Raw genomic sequence first — 26,043 nt, forward strand, 5'->3', positions numbered from 1 at the left:
GGCAGGTTAGGACGATGCCCATAATTATTGATTTTTTTTTTGGTAGTTGTTGCATTATAATCATTAGCAATAAAGGTAGTTCTGAAGAAGCCAGACAGTAATGCTGATGAAACAGACAGACAAACAAACAGTTTTTTTTTGTTCAGAAGAGAATCTGTAGAATAAATTTTATTAGCTCTGTCGACTAAGGATTTGATTACACCATATTTCTAACAAGGATGATAATGAGAGAGAATCAACATATTTATCAGTATGAGTTGGTTTTCTATATACTGAGCACTGTAGACTACCATTTGGTTGACGTAGAATGAGAACTTCTTGTCTTCTACTTCCATTGTAAATTTGATTCTTGGGTTTATTGAATTAATTTTTCAAGAAATTTATGAAGATTGGACAAGGAAGAGAAGTTCCATATAGCAAACTCATCATCAATGTATCTGCACCAAACCGATGGTTTAGGTGAAAAAACATCCAGAATGTTTCATAAAGTAATTGGAGATGGGGAAAGTGGGGACACCATAGCTGTTCCTTCTATCTGTTTATACAGTTTATTCTTGCATTTAAAGTATCCTGATTTAATGACAAAGTCAAATAATTTTACAATATCTGGAGGAAAGTCTTTATGAAACAATTCAATCATATCTGTCAGAGGGATATTTGTAAAGAGTGAGACTACATCAAAACTCAAAACTTACTAGAAGATCTGTGAGTTGTAAAGATAATCCTTAAGGATTATTATGGGTAATTATCATATTCAGTTTTATTTCCCTCTTATATAAACATTTACTATGAGAGCTCTACTCCAATTATCTAGAATTCTACCATCTGAAGAGACTTTCTGAATTATTCAGTGCAGCCACTTTAAAATTTTTACTTCCATATTTGAGCATTTTTGGGTTGGATATCTTCAGTTTCGCCTACCTGAATTTTCTACATATCAGATTTCTTGCTGCTTTTTCTAACTTCAGATGCTGAAATTTAATGTTTGATCATATATGTCCTTGATATTTTCCATTACTGTTTTGTACATGCCTATCTCACTTAATAATATTTTAATGTAATTGTTGGTTTCCAGAATATTCTTATCTTCAGCCTTTATACCACTTTTATTATCTTTTATTCCTTTTGTGATGCCCTTTCCTCTATTTCCAAGCTTTCCAATATCCAGAACATTTGCCATCTGGATGATGTGTATATTTCTATGTTCTTACCATATCTTCTCATAACTTTTTTCACTGATTTGTATGCTAGAAACTTGTGATGTGATTTCTTATTTTTCCATAACTGACTCAGTCAGTGCAATCTTGAGATTCTGTCACTAGGTGTCTAAGGTTTTTGTTTTTAAACTACATCAGTTTTTTCTCCAGTCATGTGTATTTGAGTCAGTGGCTCATGTCTTAAAACCACTCAACTGTGATTCCTGATCCAGTCTGAAGATGTCACTATCCACAAAACAATGACTTATTTTTATTTACTCCCAAAACTATAGTTCATATCAACATTGGGAGCTCATACATGCACTCTCATTAACAGTGATGAATAACAAACTGAAATTTCTTTTGACCACATTTCAGAAGAATGGCTATTGTAGAAAAAAAAAAGTTACCACAATTTTGTTCCATCCACAAACATGCTGTGAAATTGATATAGCAAAATAAAAAGTTGTATTTCTCTCTCATACATCAACTCCATTATAACCAAGTTAATGGTTATATATCAAGTTAAAAAACAAAATCTCTAATCTATTCACATCTCTAACTAGCTACAGTGTGCAAACGACATTATTATTATTATGCAGTAAAATTTCTTTTAAGCTTATTTTGAAAAAAAGCAACAAAGATGTACCAGTTTTTCAGTTCATGGATTTCATTTCTCTAAAAAAAAAAAAAAAAAAAAAAAAAAAAAAAAAAAAGGTCATCTATATCACAGGATTATTATAAGGAATTGAACAACATAGATACGAATATAAATTAAATTACACTTTAATAAATATTTCCAATATTTTGGCAACATCACGTTGCCATTTTCAAAAGGAACTTACAAAAAAAGGCACATGCACATAGGCACTACAACACGGTAACTGAGAATGAAGAGATGAAGCTATTATTCTCCTAAAAGTCTTGATGGTGCCCTCTAGTGGGCTAGGTATGTGTTCTTGGCCGTTGGGCTGAAGGTCTGCTGATGTAAGCCTCCCAAATTTGGAGCAGTCGCATGCATCCAAATTAGTTGAGGTTTGGAGAGTTTCTTAGGGCTGAGGCTGATTCCATAAATAGTCTTTCGAATTTGTATTTGCTACGGTGTATTTCTGTAGCTTTTTTCCACCGTATTCTGTGGCATGTATCCAGAGCATGGTCTGCAAGACCAGAATGGCTGTACTTGTGAAAACGGATGTAGTCCTTGTGTTCAGAAATTCTGATATTCGCTGTCCTGCCTGTTTGACTAAAGTAAGAGTTTACAACTGCAAGGGACCTGGTATACACCAGGTAGATCTAGGGGAAGTGGTTTGGCTTTGGTGGAGCGGATAAGGGATGCCAATTTTCTGTAAGGCCTGTAACAGGAGGTCAGGTCATGTTTTTTTTTAAATTTTGGTGATTTTTTTCCGAGGTGCCTCGGATGTAGGGAATGGTGATGGATTTAGAGTAATCCTTGTTGTGGAGGGGGGGGCTGTGGTTTGTAGGTTTTAATATTTTTTGGATTTTTTTTGGGGGGGGGGTAGCCATTGGCTGAGAAAATGTTGAGGATGTGATTTAGTTCAGTGTTTAGGGCCATGTCGTTAGAACAGATTAGTTTAACCCTGTTGTATAGTGTTTTCACTGCTCCATATTGTTATGAGGTGAGGGGAGTGTTGGGATTGTTGGTGAATGTATCTGCCTGTATGAGTGGGTTTTCTATAAACTGAGAAAACCAAGGTTCCATCAGGCTGGCGGTTGACTAGCGTGTCTAGGAAAGGGAGGCTGTTGTTTTCCTCTTTTTCCACGGTGAACTTGATTCTGGGGTGTTGGTTGTTTAAGTGTGTTAAGAAGGAGAGGAGTGTATCAGAGCCATGTGGCCAAATAGCGAACACATCATCAACGTAGCGAAGCCATACGGTTGGTTTTTGTGGGGCAGAGGCTAAGGCTTTTTCTTCAAAAGTCTCCATAAAGAAATTGGCCAAGGGTGGGGAGAGTGGTGAACCCAAAGCATTCCACTGAACATTCCACTGAAAATGGCAACGTGACGTTGCCAAAATATCGGAAGTATTTATTAAAGTGTAATTTAATTTATATTCGTATCTACATTGTTGAATTCCTTAAGTAATTTAATAATGCATAACCAACGTATAAGCCTGTCTACGAGAATCTATATCACAGTAGTAATAAATTCCATTCTTTATCTCAAAATATGAAAAAACTAAGATTTTGTTTTGGTTTCTAGAAATGGAAACATTTCATCTCTGGGGTTACAATGCTGATGACGAGATCCAAGAAGTTCATATTATTATTATTAACACCAGACCTCCATGGAGTCTAAAGACTCATTGCGAGAGGCAAGCACTGTCACACACAAAGCCTATCAAACTGTGCCTTTAAACTGATTCAATATATCTACATTCACCACAATGTCAGGCAAAGCATTCCACTGAACACTCACCAATCATGCAAAGAACCAACTCCTTGTGCCCCTGCTCACACCCTCCTTATGCAATTTCCAGGTATGTCATCTCATTCTAATCCTCCACCCCTCCCCATTCTACAGAAAGTTTCTTCCACATTAACCTGGTAGCAATCCTTTATCAACTTAAATGTCATGATCATATCTCCCTCTCTTCCTCTTATTCACAAGGATTTGCAAATCGCATTCCCTCAATCTGTTCTCGTATCCCACATCCTAGTTATGACCTTAGTCAGTCTTCTCTGGATCCTTTCCAACCTGTCGTCATCACAATGAGGATATGTTGGAAAGGACCAAATCTGTGCACACTGACCCATGTGAGGCCTGATCAAGGCAAATAAAGAGATTCTGGTTCCATACAATGGAACCAGAATCTCTTTATTTCTTCAAGTTAAAGTCTTCTACATCATTACCATAATTTGATGTGTTGTCCTCACAACTTGTGCAATGTGACCTCTGAATTTCAGATCCTTGTCCACCACTCCTAGGTCTCTTATCTCCTTAACTTCCTCCAAAATTTCTCTCCAAGTGTATACTTTGCATCCTGTTGTTGCCTACGAAATTTCCGAACCTTACACTTAGCAACATTGAATGACAGTTCCATAATGTTGCCCACTCGTTCTCATGTAAGGCCACAATATCTGCTTCATTTCTCACCACTCTCTCCAGTTTTGCATCATCTACAAATAGTTGCATATCACCAATTAAACTTATCCCCAAATCATTGATGTACAGATTAAATAACAATGGTCCCAAAACTGACCCTTGCAGTACACCGTTAGTGACTTTCTTTTTTTGAGATAGTGTCCCTGCATACACAACTTACTTATACTATTTGATAGCCATTTACCTATCCAACTCACTTGTCTATAATCCAGTCCCATCTACTTCAGTTTAGTGACCAACTTGTTGTGTGGCAATCTATCAAATGCTTTTTCAAAATCCAAGTATGCCACTATATATGCATTTCCCTTGTCCAATACATTTGTCACCTTGTTATAGTACATAAGCAAGCTGGTAAAACATGACCTCTCTTTAACAAACCATGCTGACAATCACAAAGAATATACCACTGTTATTAACAAACTTTTGTATCCTATATCTCACTAACCTCTCCAATAGCTTAACTCCAGATATACAGATCAGCCTATAATTTTTTGTCTTAACCTTATCACCACCTTTTGAAGTTGGACAATTTTGCCTTCATTTCTTTCACCCCTTTGAGACTTGTGCTGTTGCAAGACCCTTGTTAAACAGGCAGGCCATGGCCAAAGCTAACTCCCTGGAATATTCCCTAAAGACATGTGGTGATATGTTGTCAAGTTCTGTTGTCTTATTGACATCTAGCTTACTTAACTCCTCATATACTACCTCTTTCTTGCTCACCAGTAAGTCATCTCTCATTTTTTTTTTTTTTTTTTTTTTACACCTGAGCTTCTGATTTCACATTGAGGATAACACATCCTGATGAACTGCTCACTGAGCACCTTGGGTCTTCTGCAGGCATCACTAATCTCTCATTTTCCTCCATTAACAGCATCTTACCATAATCATTCTTCCTTCTACTTGCGACATATTGAAAATTGAAAAAAAAAAACTCACGAGGGCTTTTGTTAGCCCTTGTACTGCATTTTTGTTGTAATAAATTTAGTTTAATCCTTTATCCAAGTGTGAGCAAACAAAGTTTGTGCCTGAAAATATCTTCAGAACTGAGGTAAGGTAGTGCAACACCAGGCAACTCATAGCAAAGGTGGAGCAAGCTAACATCACTCCTATCTCAGTATCTCCCATAATGCAAAACACATCTCTTTGCAGATATGTATAATGTTATGCATTAAGGGAAGGGCCATTACCCAAACTGATTTCAACCTTTATCGAGGTGTATTTAAGTAAAGACCTCTCTAAAAATTAGATGATCCGAAAGATTGCCCAACTCAGCTTTGTTCCACTCACTGACAGGCCCACCCTGTCACCAAGAAGAACTTCTCAGCTTTGGCTCTACCCAGTGGCAGGCTCACCCCACCACCAGACAGAGCTATAATCTCAGCAGTGGCTCTACTCAGAGACAGGCAAAAACCTACCCCAAGCAGAGCCTCTCATATCCAGCATGGGAGGCAGACCCAAATGTGAGGTCTCGTCAGTGGGAGCCAGGCCCTGAAGTGGAGATACCAAGGCAGAAGCAATGGAGAGGTCATCTTTACCTATAGGAGTTGCCAAAAGGTGTGCCACTTTATTGTTAAATTACTCTGGATTTAGAGAAAGATGTTGAAAGTTTATTTTGCACTTAGTTAGACTATAATAAATTTAGTTTAATCCTTTATCCAAGTGTGAGCAAACAAAGTTTGCATCTGAAAATATCTTCAGGACTGAGGTAAGGTAGTGCAACACCAGGCAATTCGTAGCAAAGGTGGACCAAGCTAATATCACTCCTATCTCAGTATCTCCTATAATGCAAAACACATCTCCTTGCAGATATGTATAATGTTATGCATTATGGGAAGGGCCACTACCCAGACTGGTTTCAACCCTTATTGAGGTCTTGTCAAACTTTCAACATCTTTCTCTAAATCCAGAGTAATTTAGTAATAAGGTGGCACACCTTTTGGCAACTTCTATAGGTAAAGATGACCACTACATTGCTTCTGCCTTGGTATCTCCACTTCAGGGCCTGGCTTTCACTGATGAGACCTCAATAAAGGTTGAAACCAGTCTGGGTAGTGGCCCTTCCCTTAATGCATAACATTATACATATTGCAAAGAGACGTGTTTTGCATTATTGGAGATACTGAGATAGGAGTGATGATAGCTTGATCCACCTTTGCTATGAATTGCCTGGTGTTGCACTACCTTACCTTAGTCCTGAAGATATTTTCAGGCGCAAACTTTGTTTGCTCACACTTGGATAAAGGATTAAACTAAATTTATTATAGTCTAACCAAGTGCAAAATAAACATTCAACATCTTTCTCTAAATCCAGAGTAATTTAATAATAAGGTGGCACACCTTTTGGCAACTCCTATAGGTAAAGATGACCTCTCCATTGCTTCTGCCTTGGTATCTCCACTTCAGGGCCTGGCTCCCACTGATGAGATCTCAATAAAGGTTGAAACCGGTCTGGGTAGTGACCTTTCCCTTAATGCATAACATCATACATATCTGTAAGGAGATGTGTTTTGCATTATGGGAGATACTGAGATAGGAGTGATGTTAGCTTGGTCCACCTTTGCTACGAGTTGCCTAGTGTTGCACTACCTTACCTCAGTCCTGAAGATATTTTCAGGCGCAAACTTTGTTTGCTCACATAGCTTGGATAAAAGATTAAACTAAATTTATTATAGTCTAACCAAGTGCAAAATAAACTTTCAGCATTTTTGTTGTTCTTACCAAGTCACTTTCCTGGCTGCTATTTATACTCTCCATGCAACTGATTATTACCATTATTTATCTTGTGTTGCCTCCAACATCCCCTCTTCCATATTTCATATTTAATCCCTCGTTCATCCATTTTACACGTTTTGCCTTTTGATTTTCACAATACATTCATACATTGATTCTGTTATGTATTTCTTTTTATGTCAGTCCCAAGCAATATTTATTTCCTTACTACTCAACTCCTCATTCCATGCTATAGCTCTAAGCTATCTCCTAAGCTTGTCATAATCACTACTCCTGTACTTCCACATGTAGCCTTTCCTGACAGAAGTCTTCATATGGCTAGCTACAACCTATGTGATCACTTCATGATCACTCTCACCAACTGGAGGGAATTGCAAAGCTCCACTCACAGTTACATCCTCTGATGAAATGATCGGATCCAAAACTCACGACCCCTCATGTGTCCTCCTTTATATACTGCCTGAGATAGTCGTTTCTCAAGAGCTTGAGATAATTTTCCTTATTCCCAAATGCTATCCCTTCATTCCAATCTATCCACCATAATTAAAATCATCCATAATAAACACCCTTTCCTTGTTTACTAACCAAAGTTGTTTATACATTTGTCCATCACCAATTTCTGTGTTCTCTGCCATATAGTGTTTGAGGGAAGTAATGGAAGACTTGCATACATCAAGTGGGAGTTAATTGGATGAATATCATCATTAAGCTGGAAAAAAAAAAAAAAAAAAAAAAAAAAAAATTGGATTGATTTAAGGAGAAAGGTGATCAGTAGGCACATGAGCAGTACAAATCACAGGTCAGATGGGTGACCAGTATGGTAAGAAAGGCAGAAGCAGAGTATAATAAGAAATTAGCAGTGCAGGCCAAAGATAATATATGTTGCAAGTAGTTTTCCTTCCTTTTCAAGTTCCAAAGTGAATTTTATTTTATGGTGGAAGGAGTTGATAGATGAAAAAATCTTGCAGCTCAGTAATACTGTGTTTCCAGACGATAAAGATGTTAGCCATATATCTCCACTATATCAGAGGCTTTTGTTTGAAGATGTGAAGAAATGTTTTTCCAAGTTTTCCATGAATAAGTCAGCACATGGAGAAGATGGGACGTTCCATTGCATTGCCAGATAGCTGCTTGTAAATTTTCCCATTCCATCTGAAATAATTGGAGTGGAGATGATGCCAAAAAAGTTGAGTGGGGTCAGGAGGGAACAGATTGTTTGTAAGTTCCATAACTTCATCCACTGGAACATTGATGAACAAAGATGCAATATCTGGACTCACTATTATTTTGTGATGGTATGATTGAAATTTCAAATAGCTTTTGCACAAAGTGTTGTGAGTTTTTGATGAAAGAGTTTATATGCATGATGTGATTTTTTTTAGATCAGCAAGAAGTTTTGATAACTGATAAGCAAATGAGCTAATGCCATTTTGATCAGCTGAAGTGGGAAGCCAGTGTTATGTATCTTGGGTGCTCCATATAGTCATAAAGTTAAGGGATGCATAGATTTCAACTTTTTCCTTAGATCTATAGGCCACATGAGCATGTTAAATAACAGATCGTTAGTCTCTTCATGATTTGTCCAAGTAGGGTCATAATCTAATGGAGTATAAATGGATGAATCTTAGGGTAAGAGAGAGAAATCTTAAACATATCAGTTGTATTAATGATGACAGTTAAATTACCTTTGTCAGCTTTAACTATTAAAATATCCTTGTTCTTTTTTAAATTAGAAAGAGCTCTTTTTTCTTAGGAATTGATTTTTTTTTTTTTTTTTTTTTTTTTTTTTTTTTTTTTTTTTTTTTTTGAGGCAAGGAGAACAGAGAAGGATTGCAATCTTTAGTCAGTCATTTGCATTTGCAACAAGTGTTGCAAATGACCAACTGTGGCAAAAAGTAAAGGGACTTTTTCTACATTGCAAATAAAATCTATTTTAGGAATATGTTCTCGCATGACTGCAGGTTGAAACCTTTCTTTAAAATGCTAGCTTCTGCTGTTGTCAAGTTATAATTTGAGATGTTTGCTAAAACTTTTTCATTGACTAGAGTAATTTTTGGATTGAACTTTTTGAGGATAAAAAAAGTGCTATTTTAAGAAGAGCTGATCATGTTATCTGAGAGAGACCATAGGTCGGATCTATGCAGTTGAAGGTGTGAGTAATCAACTTCATTAAGAGCATACCTTTTGTATTGTATTATGCTTTGTAGCAGGGTGAACAGTGCTTTTTGATCAATCAGTTTAGCTTTTCTGGAATGGACATGTTCTTTGAAATATAAAATATCCAATATTATTTTATTGCTTCTGCACCTCTTTAGGAATGCGAGTTGGTTCAGTAGAGCCCCATGCCTTAGAGGACAGCTTTACTGCCTGCAACATAAAAGAATCTACTATGGTCATTTGTTTACAAGCACACTGAATAGAAACCAAGGAATAATCCTGTGTGATATTTGAAAATCGCTCATTAAATCTTTTATCATTTCTGACTTTAACTTTACAGCCAACTATCGTGCACATGTCACTGAATAATAGCTGACTTATTCAAGCTTCCTCATGCTTTCTGTTTTTAATTTATTGTTAATAACAGTTCTTACACGTTTCAGTATTTTGATAATGTTATGGTTCATGTTAGCCATTTATTGTAATTTTTTTTTTCATCCTAATCCTAAACCAGAAGAAGCTGCAAGTATATGCAGCAAAACTAGTTGGTTTAATTTAATTGTATTAATACAACCAAATAAATCCAATATATTCCTTCTTATAATGTGTATTATACTTGAAAAGAAATTATATCATCACCATCATCATACCCTGAATGGAGTCAGGAGATCATGGGAGTTTTCCATGAATAAGTCAGCACATGGAGAAGATGGGACTTTCCATGTGCTGACACTCAACTAACAATGTATTCATTATATTGAATCTTAAAATCCTTAACACACCTTTAACATTTAACATCTCCTTTAACATTAACAACAGACTGTAGTAATGTGGGTGATGTGCTCCATTCACCTACAGTTGTCCATGTAAAAAAAAATACTCTTTACATCCTTCTTCACCACACTCTTTCACAACTTCTAGTGATAGCCTCTGGTTCTTCTCCTCTCCCCTTTCACTCTTTTGATAATCTTCTCTCTATTGATCTGATAAAATCCCCTGACTAACTCAAACATCCATGTTGGCCGAGTGGGTAGCGTATCTGCTCTCCAGCCAAAAGGCTGCAGATTCGAATCCTGCCGTGGGCATGGATGTTTGTGATTGTCTGTGAAAATAATAGTGGTGATGGTGGACAGTAGATGGCATTGGTGTAGATGAGACAGTTTGTGGATGAGGTTGAGTGGTGGAGACAGAGAGTTGGTGCCCTCGCTTGATGAGTCTTAGGACTCTCTAGAGGTGTCTAATAATAATAATATCACTTCATTTCCTGCTATTCAGTAAACTCTGTAATTTACGTTCCTTTAACCTCTGTAACCATAGCCAACATTTTAGACTTCTGACAGTGCTTTAGTCACTTGTCTCTGGGTCTTCTCCAGTGATTCCACATCACACTGAAAGCTAGTTGGCTATATTTGAGTATAGTAATCTAAGTCTGATCTGACCAGTGGAACAACTACAGCAATCCCTCGATTAATGCGGCTAATACATTCTTTAAAACAGACGCATTAATCAAAAATGCACTAATCGAATATAATAACCTATGGGAAAATGTATAATTTGTTCCTCAGATTTCTTTTTTGACCCTTAATTTTTTTTATAAAAAGAATTGACATACAACTGATGGTAAGGCCCTATTGCCTCTTGCAAATTTTACTGGTTCTCTCTTCACCAGGATCAGTCTCTAAACATTGCTGCTTAAAAACTTCGATTGTATGAAAACTATTTTCAAATTGTTTCTGTGAAACCTCTTTGGGCTAGTCAGTGATTAAATTTTCTTCATATTTTTCAGGATCTTCCCACTGTGCATCTAAATTTAGCAGGTCGGAATCACTCAACTTCTCAGAATGAGATTTAATTAACTTAGATTCATTTGAAAGCCTCTAAAATCATTTGCACAATGTGGAAGAATGTGCTTCCAAATGGCTCGCAGATTGCTAGCAGTAATTCGTTCGACTTTGCGACTTTATAACCAGGCTGAGATTTCTCTGATTGGCTAGAAAAGTCTTGGAAGGCATTCACTTCCAAAAAAAGGCTGGTTTCATCGACATTAAATATTTGTTGATCACAATAGTCCCCTTCTTACACAATTTTCTTCAAAATCTCTGGATATCTCCTTATCTGCACTTGCAGCTTCGCCTGTGATTAGAACATTATGTAGGCTATTTCTCTTTTTGAAACCCTCAAATCACCCAGCACTAACGTGGAATTCTTCTTCTTTTCCATCATTGATGGCCCTTTCTTTCCAGGTTACAAAGAGACAATGCGTTTGATTTAATAAGGCCAGTGTTTAGAGGAACCCGTTTTTGGTTACAATCTTCAATCCATGTAAAAAGAAGTCTCTCTAATTCATTATAATACTTTGATTTTCAGTGCATGCATGATGAACTTCAAGCAGCCTTACCTTTCTCTTTGTAAATATGATACATTATATTGGATTTTTGATTGGACCATGATTTTGATAAACACGTATTCATCAATTGCATGAGATATGATGCAAAATGCTATGTAAAGCAGACAACATAAATTTTGGCAGTAAATTTGGAACATAGTGTACATGGAAATAGTGTAGTATGCCATTAAAAAATAACTGTAGAATGTTTCAAATCGGTAACAAAATTATTTCATCCTGGTAAGTGATTTGTTGTGAAAGAGAGGAGGGTTGTTGACTTTGTTTTTTCCACCTGTATTTAATGTGTGTGTGTGATGACAGCTGCCAAAATGGCAGTAGTACTGTAGCATTTTGGCCACAGCTGATTTTTGAGATTTTTTACAAAGGGGTCATTCCCATTTGGATCTGACATTATTCCTTTCATCTGTAATTTTCTAAATATTTGTGCTTGCAGGGATTGTTAATTATAACTCTGATAATACCAAATGAAGAAATTATGATAATTGAAAATAATTTGCTGTAGTATGAATTGTAAAGAGTATTGTAGTAATCATCAAAATATTTAAAAATGCTTACACATCACCACATACTTGTTCATATGTGATAAAGTAATACACATCCTAGTATCAAGGTTTTTCTGCTGGGTTGGACAGAATACTAGATGAGAAATTATACCCATATTTGCATCCATATTTTATTCTAATTTAAGCAAACAACAAACATTTACAAGTGAAATATGTTCACAACTTGCTGTTGACATCATGAGCAATCGATGCTGCATCTCTTGATGCAAAGCACACTTTGTATTATGTGTATCACATTCAATACTGATTTTGGCATTTACTAAGGATCCTATTAGTTAGAGGATAGACCTGTGAACATGATCTAACTCAGTAGCAAAATTCATTTCTCATATACATGTAGCAAAATAGTATTTCACATATTTTACTGCTTTGAATTGATAGTTGTACAATGTTTTTCCCCTGAATTAGATTGTAAATTTTACTTAACAAGAAACTCATGTTTTATCTTTGTGCAAGTGAACAAAATTTGCACATGTATCCTCACGACTAGAGCTACTTGAACAGTTTGAGCAGTTGATACTGAGTTTCTTAGAAATGAGGAATAGATTTACATTTTCAGAATATATGTTTGTATTTTATGTACAAACTTAGTTTGTTTACATGTGGGTAAAAAGTAGATGAAAACAAAAATATATTTTCTTGTCTGGTGTTGTGTGAATAATGTAATTAAATATATACATTGAGAGTTTGGAATATTAACCAGTTTTTTATACTCAAGGTAGAGGAACCTATGTGGAGTGCAGGTGAGTTTTAGGAAAGTGTATACGAAAGTTATATTAAAAAAAAGTAGAGGAAAAAAAAAAATTCCCTGTCTAATTAGAAAAAATTCATATTTTCCAACCAAGTAAAGCAATTTTTCTACGAAGAAACCTTGTTTCATCATCATGCATATCAAGGATTTAGGCCTAGCATGGCCTGTTCCGGCCTTAGAAGTCATCGTTGAATCGTTTAAGAGGACGTCCTGGTTTTCTTTTCCCTAATGGCTTGTACTTGAAGGCTTCTTTTGGTAATCTTTCTGTTTTCATTCTTGGAACGTGTTCCATCCATTTATGTTATAATTTTTAATTTTTTCTATTACTGGTTCTTGGTTTAATTCTTTCATAATATCTTCATTTCTTTTGTGATCAAATAGGGTATACTTTGCAGTTTTTCTCATAAACTTCATTTCTGCTGTTGTTAATCTTTGTTTGTCTTTTTGTTTTATTGTCCAGATTTCGCTTCCATACATTAAGACTGGTAAGGCTAATATATTGTATACTTTTAGCCTGGTTTGTTTTTGAACTAGGTTTGGTTTAAATATAGAGTTAATTACACCTGTTATTTTTAAATATTTTGCAATTTTTATGTTTATATCTTTTTCATTTTCATATGTGATCATACATCCTAGGTAGTTAAATGAATTCACATGTTCTAAGATCTTGTTATCTATTACTATTTTAGTTCTTGCTGGATCTTGTCCTTTAAAGGCCATAGTTTTTGATTTTTCCATTGATATTATCATACCATAATCTTTGGATATCTCATTTAGATTTAAAATAGCTTTCTGTAAGTTATCTTCAGAATTTGTAATTATTATTTAGTCGTCTACAAAGAGGAGAGTATTTAAGTTAACTGTAGGTGAAAGTTTAATTTCTTGATGTAAATTTTTACTCCATTTTATTATTATTTCATTTAAGTAGATATTAAAAAGAGTTGCTGAGAGGGGACATCCCTGTCGGACCCCTTGGTTTATTTCTCTTGTATATGATAGCTCGTGATTTAATCTTATTTGTATTTGATTATTTTCACATATACTTGTGATAGCTTTTAGGATATTATTTGGTATTTGTCTTTCTTTTAATATGTTAAATAATATGTTTCTTTTAACTTTGTCAAATGCTTTTTCAAAGTCAATAAATGCAATATGTGTTTCTAAATTATATTCTCGTCTTTTCTCTATTATTCATTTTAGGCAAAAGACTGGGTCCATACATGATCGTCCTTTTCTAAATCCATTCTGTACCTCTAGAATGAAGTTTTCGGAATATTTCATTAGTTTGTTATTTAAGATTCTGCTATATATTTTGTAATAGGAATTTAGTATACTGACACCTCTATAGTTTTTTAGGGTCATCTCTATTACCTTTCTTAAAGATAGGAATCACAATTGCTTTATTCCATTCTATTGGGGGGATACCAGTTGAGTAAATTTTATTTAAAATTAATAAGAGTCTTTCTTTGAATCTTGATCCTGCGTATTTATATAGTTCTGAACCTAGCTTATCTTCTCCAGGTGATTTTCTGTTTCTTGTTTCTTTCAGGCTGATTTCTAATTCTTCTTCAGTTATTTCATTTTCATTTTCGTATAAACAAGAAACCTTGTTTAAACTAGTATAATACCTACTTCCCATACTTTTAGAACAGGTTTCGTTGTTTAATATGCATAACTAATTAATAATTAAATTGTTTTTGATCATGTTGTTTGTTTACAACATTTATAAGATCTTGGTATTGTATTGTATTGTTCTTCTTGGAACATATTATCTTGATCAAAGAAGCTGCAGTGTTTTGACTGATTAAGTTTTCCTGATAAGACAGGCAGAAACACAGCTTGTAGGCATTGTGAGTTCAGTACTAATTGGGAACATTTGAAGGATGAGTCTTAAATTACTTCAAGCATGTTATTAGACTTATTAATGAAATAAGAATAAAATCTGTCTATTCAGAATCAGTAGCAAACATTAGTATGCACTGAAAATTCATGGACTAAAGTTCTGATTCAGACCTGACTTCTTACAGGCCAGGTAGAAACTCGAATACCTTGGACAGTTCATATCAGAAGTTAAATTATTATTCATTTTAGAAATTATGGACTTTACAACCGTGTTTATAAATTATTATTATTATTACCCCAAGACCTCATGGAGTCAAAGACTCATCTGGGAAGTCCTTTTATCACACACACAGATCTCATCATACCGTGTCTTCAAAACACTCAAACTCCTTGCGGACACCACACTCTCAGGCAAGACATTCCAATCATTCACAACTCTGCATGAAAAAAACTTGTCTCTCACTTCCCCATTCACACCCTCTTTGTAGAGTTTCCAGGAATGGCCTCTGGTTCTCCCCTGATATCCCACTATTTTCTGTAGAACTTCTCCACCATTGATCCTATAACAACCCGTTACCAACCCCTTACCAATTTGCAGGTCTCTATCATATCTCCCCTCTTGCTCCTGTCCACCAGACTGCAGAATACATCTTCTCAATATTTCCTCATACTCGACATTCCAGAGGTCAGAAACTACCTTAGTCAGTTGCCTTTGGACCCTTTCCAACATCTCTTCATCCATCTGAAAACCAGGTGACCAAATCTGGGCACAATAGCCCATGTGTGGCCTAATCAAAGCCTTATACAACGGAACAAGAATCTCCCTCTTCTACATGTCAGTGTCCTTTGCATCATTCCCAGAAGCCTTTGTGTTGTCTTCACAACAATTTTGGCTATGCATCTCCTAAATTTCAGATCCTTTTCCACTCTCACCCCAGATCTCTTATTTCCTCCACCTTCAACAATATATCCTCACCAAGCATAAATTCTGCATCATCCCACTTTGTTTTTCAAATTTAAAAACTTTACATTTTGCAATATTGAACTCGCATCCCCATTTCCATGCCCAATCACTCAATTTATTCACTTCTTCTTGTAGGGCCACAACATCTTCACTAATCTTTATTGTTCGTCCCAACTTTGCATCATCTGCAAACAACTGAATATCTCCATCCAAATCTTCGCCAATATAATTAATATACAAGTTAAACAGTAATGTCCCTAAAACAGACCCCTGAGGCACTCCACTAGTGACTTTCCCTTTCCTGGATATCGCACCCCCATACACAACTTGTTGATACCTATCAGATAGCCAGTCTCCAATCCAATGCACTAAACTAATATCCAACCCCATCTGCTCTAGTTTGACTGTCAACTTATCATGAGGTACTCTATCAAAATCCATTGCGAAATCCAAGTATATTACTGTGTATCCTTCTCCTCTGCCCAGGGAAGCAGTCACTTTATTGTAATAAGTAAGTAGATTACTAAAACATGACCACCCTTTAGCAAATCCATGCTGTCCATCAAAGATAATACCATTTTTGTCAACCCAACTCTCGATCCTAGTTCTCACAAGCTTCTCCAACAACTTAACTTCAACACCTGACACACAGATAGGCCTATAGTTTGATGCTTGAGTTTGATCACCTCCTTTATGAAGTGGCACAATCTTGCCCTCTTTCCATTCCTTAGGAACTTGACCAAGTGCAAGACTCGTATTAAAAAAATATGTCAAGGCAGATGTCAACTCCCTGGCACATTCCTTCAGAATACGTGGTGATATATTATCAAGTCCCACAGCCTTATTTACATCTAGTTTACTCAACTCCCCATACACCTCTTGCTCACTTACAGTCAGTCTCTCCTCCCCATCATCAACTGCTCTCAATCTCTCCATGAAGTCACATTTACAAGATTGAAAGATCTTTATGAACTGCTCATTAAGTATCTCCACCACTGATTCTGCAACAGCTGTCTTTATACCATTTTCCCCAATCAATGTCATCCTTCCATAATCATTCTGTCTTTTGCTGGCTACATATCGAAATAACACCCTAGGAATTCTTTTTGGCTTCATTAGCTAACTGCTGTTCATACCTCTCTTTAGCTACTCACCAACCAAGTCACCCTCCTTGCCTGGTCTTTGTAGACCTCATGAAATTGGTTATTTCCACTTCTCTTATGCTGCCTTCACAATGCCCTTTTTCTCTGTATCGCATGCTTAATTTCCTTATTCATCCATCTCACACCTACCTTATTTAACCTTCTCACCCTTGGAATACGTTTAGACATTGCATTTACTAGATAGTTTTTGAAAATCCCCCAAACTGCATTGATCTCTTTTCCAGCTAACTCCTCATTCCATGCTACACCCGCAAGCTGTCTCCTGAGCTCTTCATAATCCCCCCCCCCCCTTTAGTTCCACATATACCATTTTATCACAGGTGTCCTCGTAATGCTGGCAACCACCCAGGTAATCACTCATGGTCACTCTCACCAATTGGTGGTTGATTTGACACCTCATTTATAATTACATCCTCTGATGAGATGACCAAATCCAACACCCCTAATCCTCGTGTACCCTCTGTTACATAATGTCTCAGGTAGTTATCCCTCAAAAACTCAAGAAACTCGTTTTCTTTACTTCCATTTGCTATCTCATCATTCCAGTCTATATTGCCATAATTAAAATCACCCATAATGATCACCCTTTTCTTATTTGCTTGGCTAATTTGACTATATATTTCACTATCGTCACCATCCACATTACGTGGTCTATAACAACATCCCACCAAGTATTTGATTCCATTCACCTCTATCTCACACCATACTGCCTCAAAACCACTGGCACTATTTCTGTCTTGCATCTCTACTTTGTATGGACATAACTCTTTCTCTATCATCAATAGCACTTCCCATACCTTTTTACCCCTTCTATCCTCATGAAACACATCATACCCTTCCATCTCTATTCCTGTCAGGATGTCGTCCTGTTCCCACCATGTCTCACTTATTCTGACAATCTTTGGGTGAACAGATGCAATTCATGCATCCATTTCATCTGCCTTGTTTCTTATACTTCTAGCTTTTGTATACAAACACAACAGCTCATTTCTGGATCTACAGCTATTTTCATTGATACTACCACTCACTCGATGTGATTTCTCCATGCTCGACTGGGGCCATTTCCATTTCTGCTTCTTCATTTTAAAACCCTTTTCAATTCCAACTGTTTCCTCTTGATCCCTGATCATCCTATTCCTTTCCTGCCTACACATGCTCACCTCCTCTTGGACCATCCACCTTTCTCATGCTGTGTACCCCTGTCCACCCTGAGCCTCCCCGTTTCCCTGCTCCTCTTGCACACCCGTTCTCTCATTTTCTATACTCATACCACTCACTTCCCCATTCATAACTACCTCTTCAATCTCTCCTGTCTTACTCTCCTGCTCTTCCACATCACTTTCCACTGATTCATTCTCTCTATTTATTTCTCTAACTTCCAGAAGCAGTCTCTCCAAGCGACTCACACCATAACCACTCAAATGCAGTCCATCGCTCCCATACAGCTCACTTCGTCCCTCAAACTCATTCCACACATTAACAAACTGTACTCCCATCTCCTCACACATTTCAGCCAGAATATCATTCATAATCCTTGCTCTCCGCCTCATTTCACCACTGTCATACCTAGGCAACACACTGACTACCTTTACTGTCACACTATTCTCTTTTATCCTTCCAAGCAGCCTCCTGATATCCATTCTGACATGCTCTTTGTTTTCTGTTTATTCTATCCTCTCTCAAATCATTTGTACCAATTAATACTATTAACTCTTTTGCTCGCTCCCACCTCATATCCAATGGCTCAATCACTCTACTTATTTTACTGCCTGGAAAAACCTTGTGCATTCTATCCTCTAGCACACCTTTAATAATGGAGTCGCCATACAACGCCACTCACTCATCTTTCGTTAACTCTTTCATGCCATCATGATTTATTTTAATAGTTTTGACCTGAATTCTCTTAATTTCATTCCTCATCCATTTCATTTCTTGCCTCATCCAATCCAATTCAACTTCTGAATCTCGCGATACATTCTCTCTATCATTCAATCTTTCTAACTCTCGACCCCCTCTTCTCACTTTCACTCTCATTCATCCTTCTTTGTTTCCGTACTTTCGGTCCAACATGCGTCCAACTTTCGCTATCATTCTTCTCACTTTCACTCTCATTCATCTTTCTTTGTTTCCGTACTTTCAGTCCACCATATGTCCAACTTTCGCTATCATTCATTCTTTCGATTTTTTTCACTTTTAATTTCTGTGTCATGCCATTTCTAGTTTCATTCGTTCTCTCAATTTTGTTTCCTTCTGCCACTCTCACCTCACTTTCGTCCCTTTTAACATCTGTTATGGTTTTCAAATCTCTTTTTTTCTTTTTTACTGATTTTTTAACATTTTTTTGCCTCTCTTCTCACCATCCTTCTCTTTCAAACGTGAACTCATTTTCCTCGCGACATTCTCGCTACTAACACTTTCTGTCATCAATTTCATATTTGCATTCATCAGTTCCTCGTTCAGGATAAATAACTCTTTTAATATCCCGACGTTTAGATCATCATCTGGAGCATATACAAATAAACTGGACAGGTTAAGTTACATTTACATATAGTAAGCTAGAGAAACAATGAATTGATCACAAGTTATTCTACTGGCATGACCTCTAGTGAAAAAAAAAATTATTTATAAACTACATCAAGCTAAATTCTATTTCTGATAACATGAATAAACATTCTTTCTTACAGATAGTTTTTTTTTTTTTTTCAGTAACAATGATGTCCTGCTTTTAGCATTACAATTATTATTTTTGATTTAGGATCCTGGATTTCTACAGTCCTGTTAATAGTTGCTCTTAGAGAGGAAGGTTCTGTGGGTTGAATATATGCCTTCCATATGTTTGGGATTTTTAGACCATCATGGCTGTTCAGATTGGGGTGGTTGGTAATAATCTCACACGTTTCCTTAAATTTGCATTCATACCATGTTTTGGTGTGATGTAGACAACTAGTGCTTTTCCAGTCAATTCTATGTAAGGTGTTCAGGGCATGATCCGAAAAGCCAGCTTCACCATAATTATTATATTTGATGTATCGTTTATGTTCTTTTTGTCTGATAGGAATTGTGCGTCCTGTTTCTCCTATATATGGTATGTTACAGCTGCAATAAATATGGTATACTCCAGGGTGGGCCAGCGGAAGGAGTTGGTCTTTGGATGAGTTGAGTAAGCTTTTTAATTTTGCAGGAGGTGGCTTTGAGGTTGTATTTTTGTAGTATTCTGTTTATTTTATATGATGTCCCTTTAATGTAAGGAATGGTTATAGTTTTATTGTAGTCTGGTTTGTCTTTGTTTTTTATTGAGGTCTTGTAGAGAATTTTGTTAATAGTGTTTTGGCTGTACCCAATTTTTTTGAAAAGTATTGCTGATAACTTTAAATTCGTCTTTCAGTGCCTGTTCACTGAAGCAGATCTTCAGAGCCCTGTTTTTTTAGAGTATTAATGATACCTATTTTTTTTTTTTTTTTTTTAAGTTTTTTTTTATTTAAGTAACTTAATGATACCTAGTTTTTGTGTAGGGTGGTGGTAGGAGTTTATGTGTATATATTGGCCAGTATGTGTCGGTTTCCGGTACACAGTGAAGGAAAGATTGCCAGAAGGAAGACGTGTGACAAGTGTATCTAGAAACGGAAGTGTGTTCTGTTTTTCAATCTCAATTGTGAACTGTATGCATTTGTGTTGTTTATTTAGGTGGCAAAGGAACGTGTCTAGTGTCTGGCGGCTATGGGACCAGATTGCAAAACATCGTCAACGTATCTAAGCCAGACTTTGGGTTTTAAAGGAGAGGAACCTAAAGCAAGTTGCTCAAAATGTTCCATATAAAAGTTAGCAATAAGGGGGGGGATAATGGCGAGCCCATAGCTGTGCCTTCTTTTTGTAGGTAGAAAGCATTTTGCCATACAAAATAACCAGAATGTAATACGTTTTTAATTTACTTCTATAAAACGTTACTGCACGCGTTTTGAGATTCCATTGTAATCATGCGCCCTAACTGTATGCTATTCATGCTATTCCTAGTATTGTTTGAATTACTGTACTGAGGATGTCCCAAGATACTTGGGAGGAAATATTTACGTATTAAAACTAATCACTGTGGTTATACATGTTGTTTTAGTGATGCATTCACCACAGGTGTTATTATATAAAAACGTAATACATGTGCAAAGAGCGCTGTGATATCTGGAGGGAATTTGTTTTGTAAAAGAAGGATTGGGACATTCATAAAGAGGGCAGAGACATCAAAACTGACTAATAAATCATCTTTTTCTAATGTAATGTCTTTGATGATGTTTATGAAGTGTTGTGTGTTTTTGATAGCAGAGGAGGAATGACCCACCAACTCCTTGAGTGTTGCTGCTAATTTTTTGGCTAAGTGATAATGTTGGTTATCGATCCCTCCAATTGTAGGCCGGAGTGGTGTGTTTTCTTTATTTATTTTCAGTAGTCCATAAATTCTTGGGGATTGAGTGTAGTGCGGAAATTGTTTTTTGACTGTATCTTTAGGCCATGTGGTAATTGACTTAAGTAGTTTCTCTGTTTTCTTTTTTTATTCTATTGGTTGGGTTATAGTTAACGAGTTGGTATGTGTTATTGTCCAAGACTAACAGATTCATTTTTTCTACATAAGTGGTTTGGTTTAAAATAACGGTGGCACTTCCTTTATCGGTTCTAGTTATTACGATGTTCGGATTTGACTTTAATGATTTCACCGCTGTTAATTCATGTTTTGTTAAGTTGCTTGTTATTGTTTTGTTATGATTTAAAATGTTGGTGGTTTCTAATTGTATTTTGCCTGCTATGTTATTTGGGATGAATCTTAAGCCTTTTTCTATGTTACATATAAATTCAAATTTGTTTATCGACTTGGATGCTATGGCAAAATTTAGCCCTTTATTTAGTTCCGAGAGTTTGTCTTTGTTTAAAGCATGGTTGGATAGGTTAACTATATTACTGTTACCTGTGGGCGATTGGTCACTCCTGTTGTTTCTTGCTTCTGATTGGTTGTTTTCGTTCCCTGTGGAGAAATTTGAATATGGCAGCTGGTTTTGTTGATCCTTTAGTCTTTGAAATTTCGAAATTAGGTTTTCTTTCTTCGTTTGGAGGATATGGTTCGCCATGTTGTCCATAAGCGATGCAGTCAATACGGTAAGCTTAAGATTAATGTTTCTAGTTTGATCAATTGACTGGCTTTTTTAAAACGTAGAGACAGCAACATCATCCCGAGTTGCATCAAACTAAAGAGAAAATTCACCACAACGAATATACCACCGCATGGAGAAAGCGCTACTAAGAGAACAGATCCTAGCTACCAGAAAGAACTTAGCCGTTACTCAAAACCAGCTACAAAACAAAAAATCGGAACTTTCAAGCTACTTAAGCACAGATATCTGGATGATCCTGGAAAAGATTACAGGAGCCACCAATCGTCCACAGGTAACACTATCATAGTTAAGCCATCCAACCACGCTTTAAACAAAGACAAACTCTCGCTACTAAATAAAGGACTACATTTTGCCGTAGCACCCAAGTTGATAAACAAACCTTAATTTATTTGTAACATAGAAAAAGGCTAACATACAATTTAGCTTGATGTAGTTTATAAATAATTAATTTTTTTTTTTTCACTAGAGTTTATGCCAGTAGAATAACTTGTGATTAATTCATTGTTTCTCTAGCTTACTGTATATAATGTAACTTAGCTTGTTCAGTATATTTGTATATGCTCCAGATGATGATCTTAATATGAAGATTGAAACGTCGGGATATTAAAATAGTTATTTATAAACATTGTTATAAAGTCCATAATTTCTAAAATGAACTGATCACCGTATAACACTAAAAGAAAGGATTAAATTATTATTATTATTAACATCTGACCTACATGGAGTCAGACTCATCGTGGGAGATGCACGCTATTGCACACACTGCTCATTCAACTGTGCTTTAAACTGATTCAGTGTGTCTACATTCACAACACACTCAGGCAATGCATTCCACTCACCAACCACTTTTCATACAAAGAACCTACTCCTCTGCTCACATCCTCCTTATAGTTTCCACCAATGGTCTCTTGTTCTACCCCTTTCTCATATTCTATGAAAAACCTCTTTTATGTCGAACTGATAACAACCACTGACTAATATATGTGTCTCAGTCATATCCCCCCCCCCCCTTCCTCCTATTCACCAGGCTCTGCAGCTTACATTCTCTCAATCTGTCCTTGTACTCTGCATTCCAAAGATCACTGACCACCTTTGTGAATCTTCTCTGGACCCTTTCCAACATATCCTCATCACCATGAAAACCCAGCGACCAAATCTGTGCACAATAATCCGTGTGAGGGCTTATACATTGGCATCATAACCTATTTCTGCATGTCAGGGTCCTCCACATCATTGCCATTATCCGATGTGATATCTTCACAATTTGTGCAATGTGGCCCCTGAATTTCAGGTCCTTGTTCACCATCACTCCTAGATCTCTCATCTCTCCTTTACTTCCTTTAAAGTTTCCCCACCAGGTGTATACTTTGCATCCCATCGTTACTTACCAAATCTCAAAACCTTACACTTTGCAACATTGAACTGACAGTTCCACTTACCTGCCATTCATGCAATTTATTCAGTATGTCCTCTTGTAAGGCCATAACTTTCGCTTGACTCTGCATTGTTCTCCCCAGTTTTGCATCATCTGCAAACATCTGCATATCACTAGTTAAACTCATCCCAATATCACGACCATACAAACTGAACAACAGTGGTCCCAAAACTGACCCCTGCAGTACACTACTAGGGACCTTTCTCTTTTGGGATACTGCATCCCATATACAACTTTCTGATTCCTTATCTGTCAGCCAGTCACTGATATCCAACTCTGAAGTATGTTATCCAGTCCCATCTGTTTCAATTTATTTAACGACTTGTCGTGTGCCAGTCTATCAAAAGCTTTTGCAAAATCCAAGTACAGTAATATCCCGACTTACGTGAATCCGAAGTTACATGGTTTCTTATATGTATGTATTCCCATCCTGCTTCACGCTTCTCCACTAGTCGTATATTTCTGGCGCTGGCTGCATTCGCCAGTGTCACACATGCTGTGAACAAGCACTGACATATTTCGCACGGTCTCCATTCATACACAATTTTTATAGTCTAGAAACCTTGCGATTGTTTAATGTTATGTTCTTGATAAAAATTTTATCACATAAAGTCCTCTTCTACAGCTAGCAAGAAAATAAAAACATTGACTTTGGAAACAAAACGCAACATTATTAAGAATTTTGAAGGCAGATGAAAATTTGTGAGCTGTTAGACTCACATAACAAGGAGCTTACAATCAACGAGCTTATAGAGATGTGTGAGCAAAGCACTACTGAAGAGACCGAAACCTCAGATCCAGTTCTACCAGAAAAGCACATGACAATTGCAAAATTAACAGAAGGTCTCAGCTTAATTAAGAAAGGTTTACAGATTTTGGAGGACATAGATTCTAACAAGTAATGAATTGTAGCCACAAGGCAAGGAATGAAAAAATCATTGGCTTGCTATGAAGAAATTTTGCATGACAAGAAAAAGACATTATGCCGTCAGATGAATCTATTAGATTTTATGAAACCATAGACATCGAAATAACTTTTTTATTTATGTATGAAAAACTACAATTATGATTATATTTCTTAAAAAATACAGGTGTTTTTGTAAACCTTTGGTCCCGATTAACTAATATTTTGTATGTTTGTATATATAAGTTACATGCAAAATTATACCCCAAGTTACGCGAATTCGACTTACGCGCTTTTTGTTGGTCCTACCTACCGCGTAACTTCGAGCTTTTACTGTACATTGTAAATCATGTGCAAATGTTTGGATTTATTTTTAGAATTATTTATAGACATTATTATTTATTTCATTTCAGAAATCACCAGTCTACAAGACAACCACAGAGCATCTTTGTGTCCCCACTTTCCCTAAATAATTTAAGTTATGATGACGTATCAAAAAATATTGATGCAAATTTGGCTGAAATTGATATGGAAACTTTTCGAACTGAGGATATTTATTCAATTCTTGCCCTGCCAACACTGCATTCTGGTGAATTTCAGCCATCAATGCATGGTGAACAGTGTGCTTCACTTTCAAATTCATTAATGGGTCCTCTGGAGTCATCAGCAAGGTAACATTTATGAATAATAGCATGTGTTATAAAATATAAATTTCTATAATTTCTGTAAATGCATGTAAGTTCATGTATTCTGCTATTTTGATTGATGTATTATGTAATAATGTTCATAACTATGATCATAACATTACTGAAATATGTGATTATTTTTAGTTAGTTGCTTACTGTGCTTGATTTATCCATGAATGACATTGATTATGTTCTCATCCTGGTCAGAAAACTGTATTATTCATATAATAATTTGCATTGCATTTGATCAGCATTATGTTGTAACTGAATTTTATTCATCAGAATTGGCCTTTGCAGTTTTGCTGCTACATTTAAAACTATTGGAATATGTTTGGCAATCATTCATTCATGCTTGAACAGTTAAACTAACTCCTGTGAAACTGTTATTAACTCCAGACTAACTCTAACATAATTCTTCTTCATTCACCCCTTTTTACAGCAGCATTTCTCCAGAAATAACTTATTTCAGCCCTAAACATCCCTATTGACCTCAATCTATTTTTATATTCATTAAAATGTGGATGTAAAGCATATGATAGAGTTGGAGAATCATATCTGCCTCCCAGAGACAGCACTACTAATAAACACAAAATGCATAATTATTATTATTATTATTATTGTTCCAGGAAACTCCAAGGAGTCGACAGACTCATCGAGGGAGGTCCTAACATCATGTCAAGAACAACTATTCAACATTCACACAGTATCTATCATACCTTGCCTTGAACTCATTCATGGTCGTAGCACCCACAACAGACTCTGGAAGCTTATTCCACTCATTTACCACTCTCCAAGTAAAGAACCTAGCTCTAACACCCTTGTCAACCACGCTCTTGCCCAGCTTCCATGCATGGCCCCTAGTCCTCCCACCACCAGTCATATTTTCAAAAATATCTTCTGGATCAATCTTATAAAAACCCTTCAGTAATTTGAATGTCTCAATCATATCACCCCTCCTTCGCCTATCG

The 26,043-nt window shown here is 36.3% G+C and overlaps 1 protein-coding gene across 2 annotated transcripts in view; it reads left to right on the forward strand.

Moving 5' to 3' along the window:
• LOC150096375 (uncharacterized) overlaps positions 1-26,043 on the forward strand; it is a 180,355-nt gene that overhangs the window by 73,211 nt on the left and 81,101 nt on the right. For both annotated transcript variants that reach the window (XM_090408889.1, XM_090408888.1), the window contains exon 3: positions 24,803-25,060. In XM_090408889.1, coding sequence (XP_090265015.1) covers positions 24,803-25,060 — 258 coding nt within the window. The remainder of the gene's footprint in view (positions 1-24,802; positions 25,061-26,043) is intronic.

This window comes from Typopeltis vanoorti, chromosome 19 (assembly GCF_054136105.1).
Source record: "Typopeltis vanoorti isolate ZY-2024b chromosome 19, IOZ_Tvanoo_1.0, whole genome shotgun sequence".
Taxonomy (NCBI): Eukaryota; Metazoa; Arthropoda; class Arachnida; order Uropygi; family Thelyphonidae; genus Typopeltis; species Typopeltis vanoorti.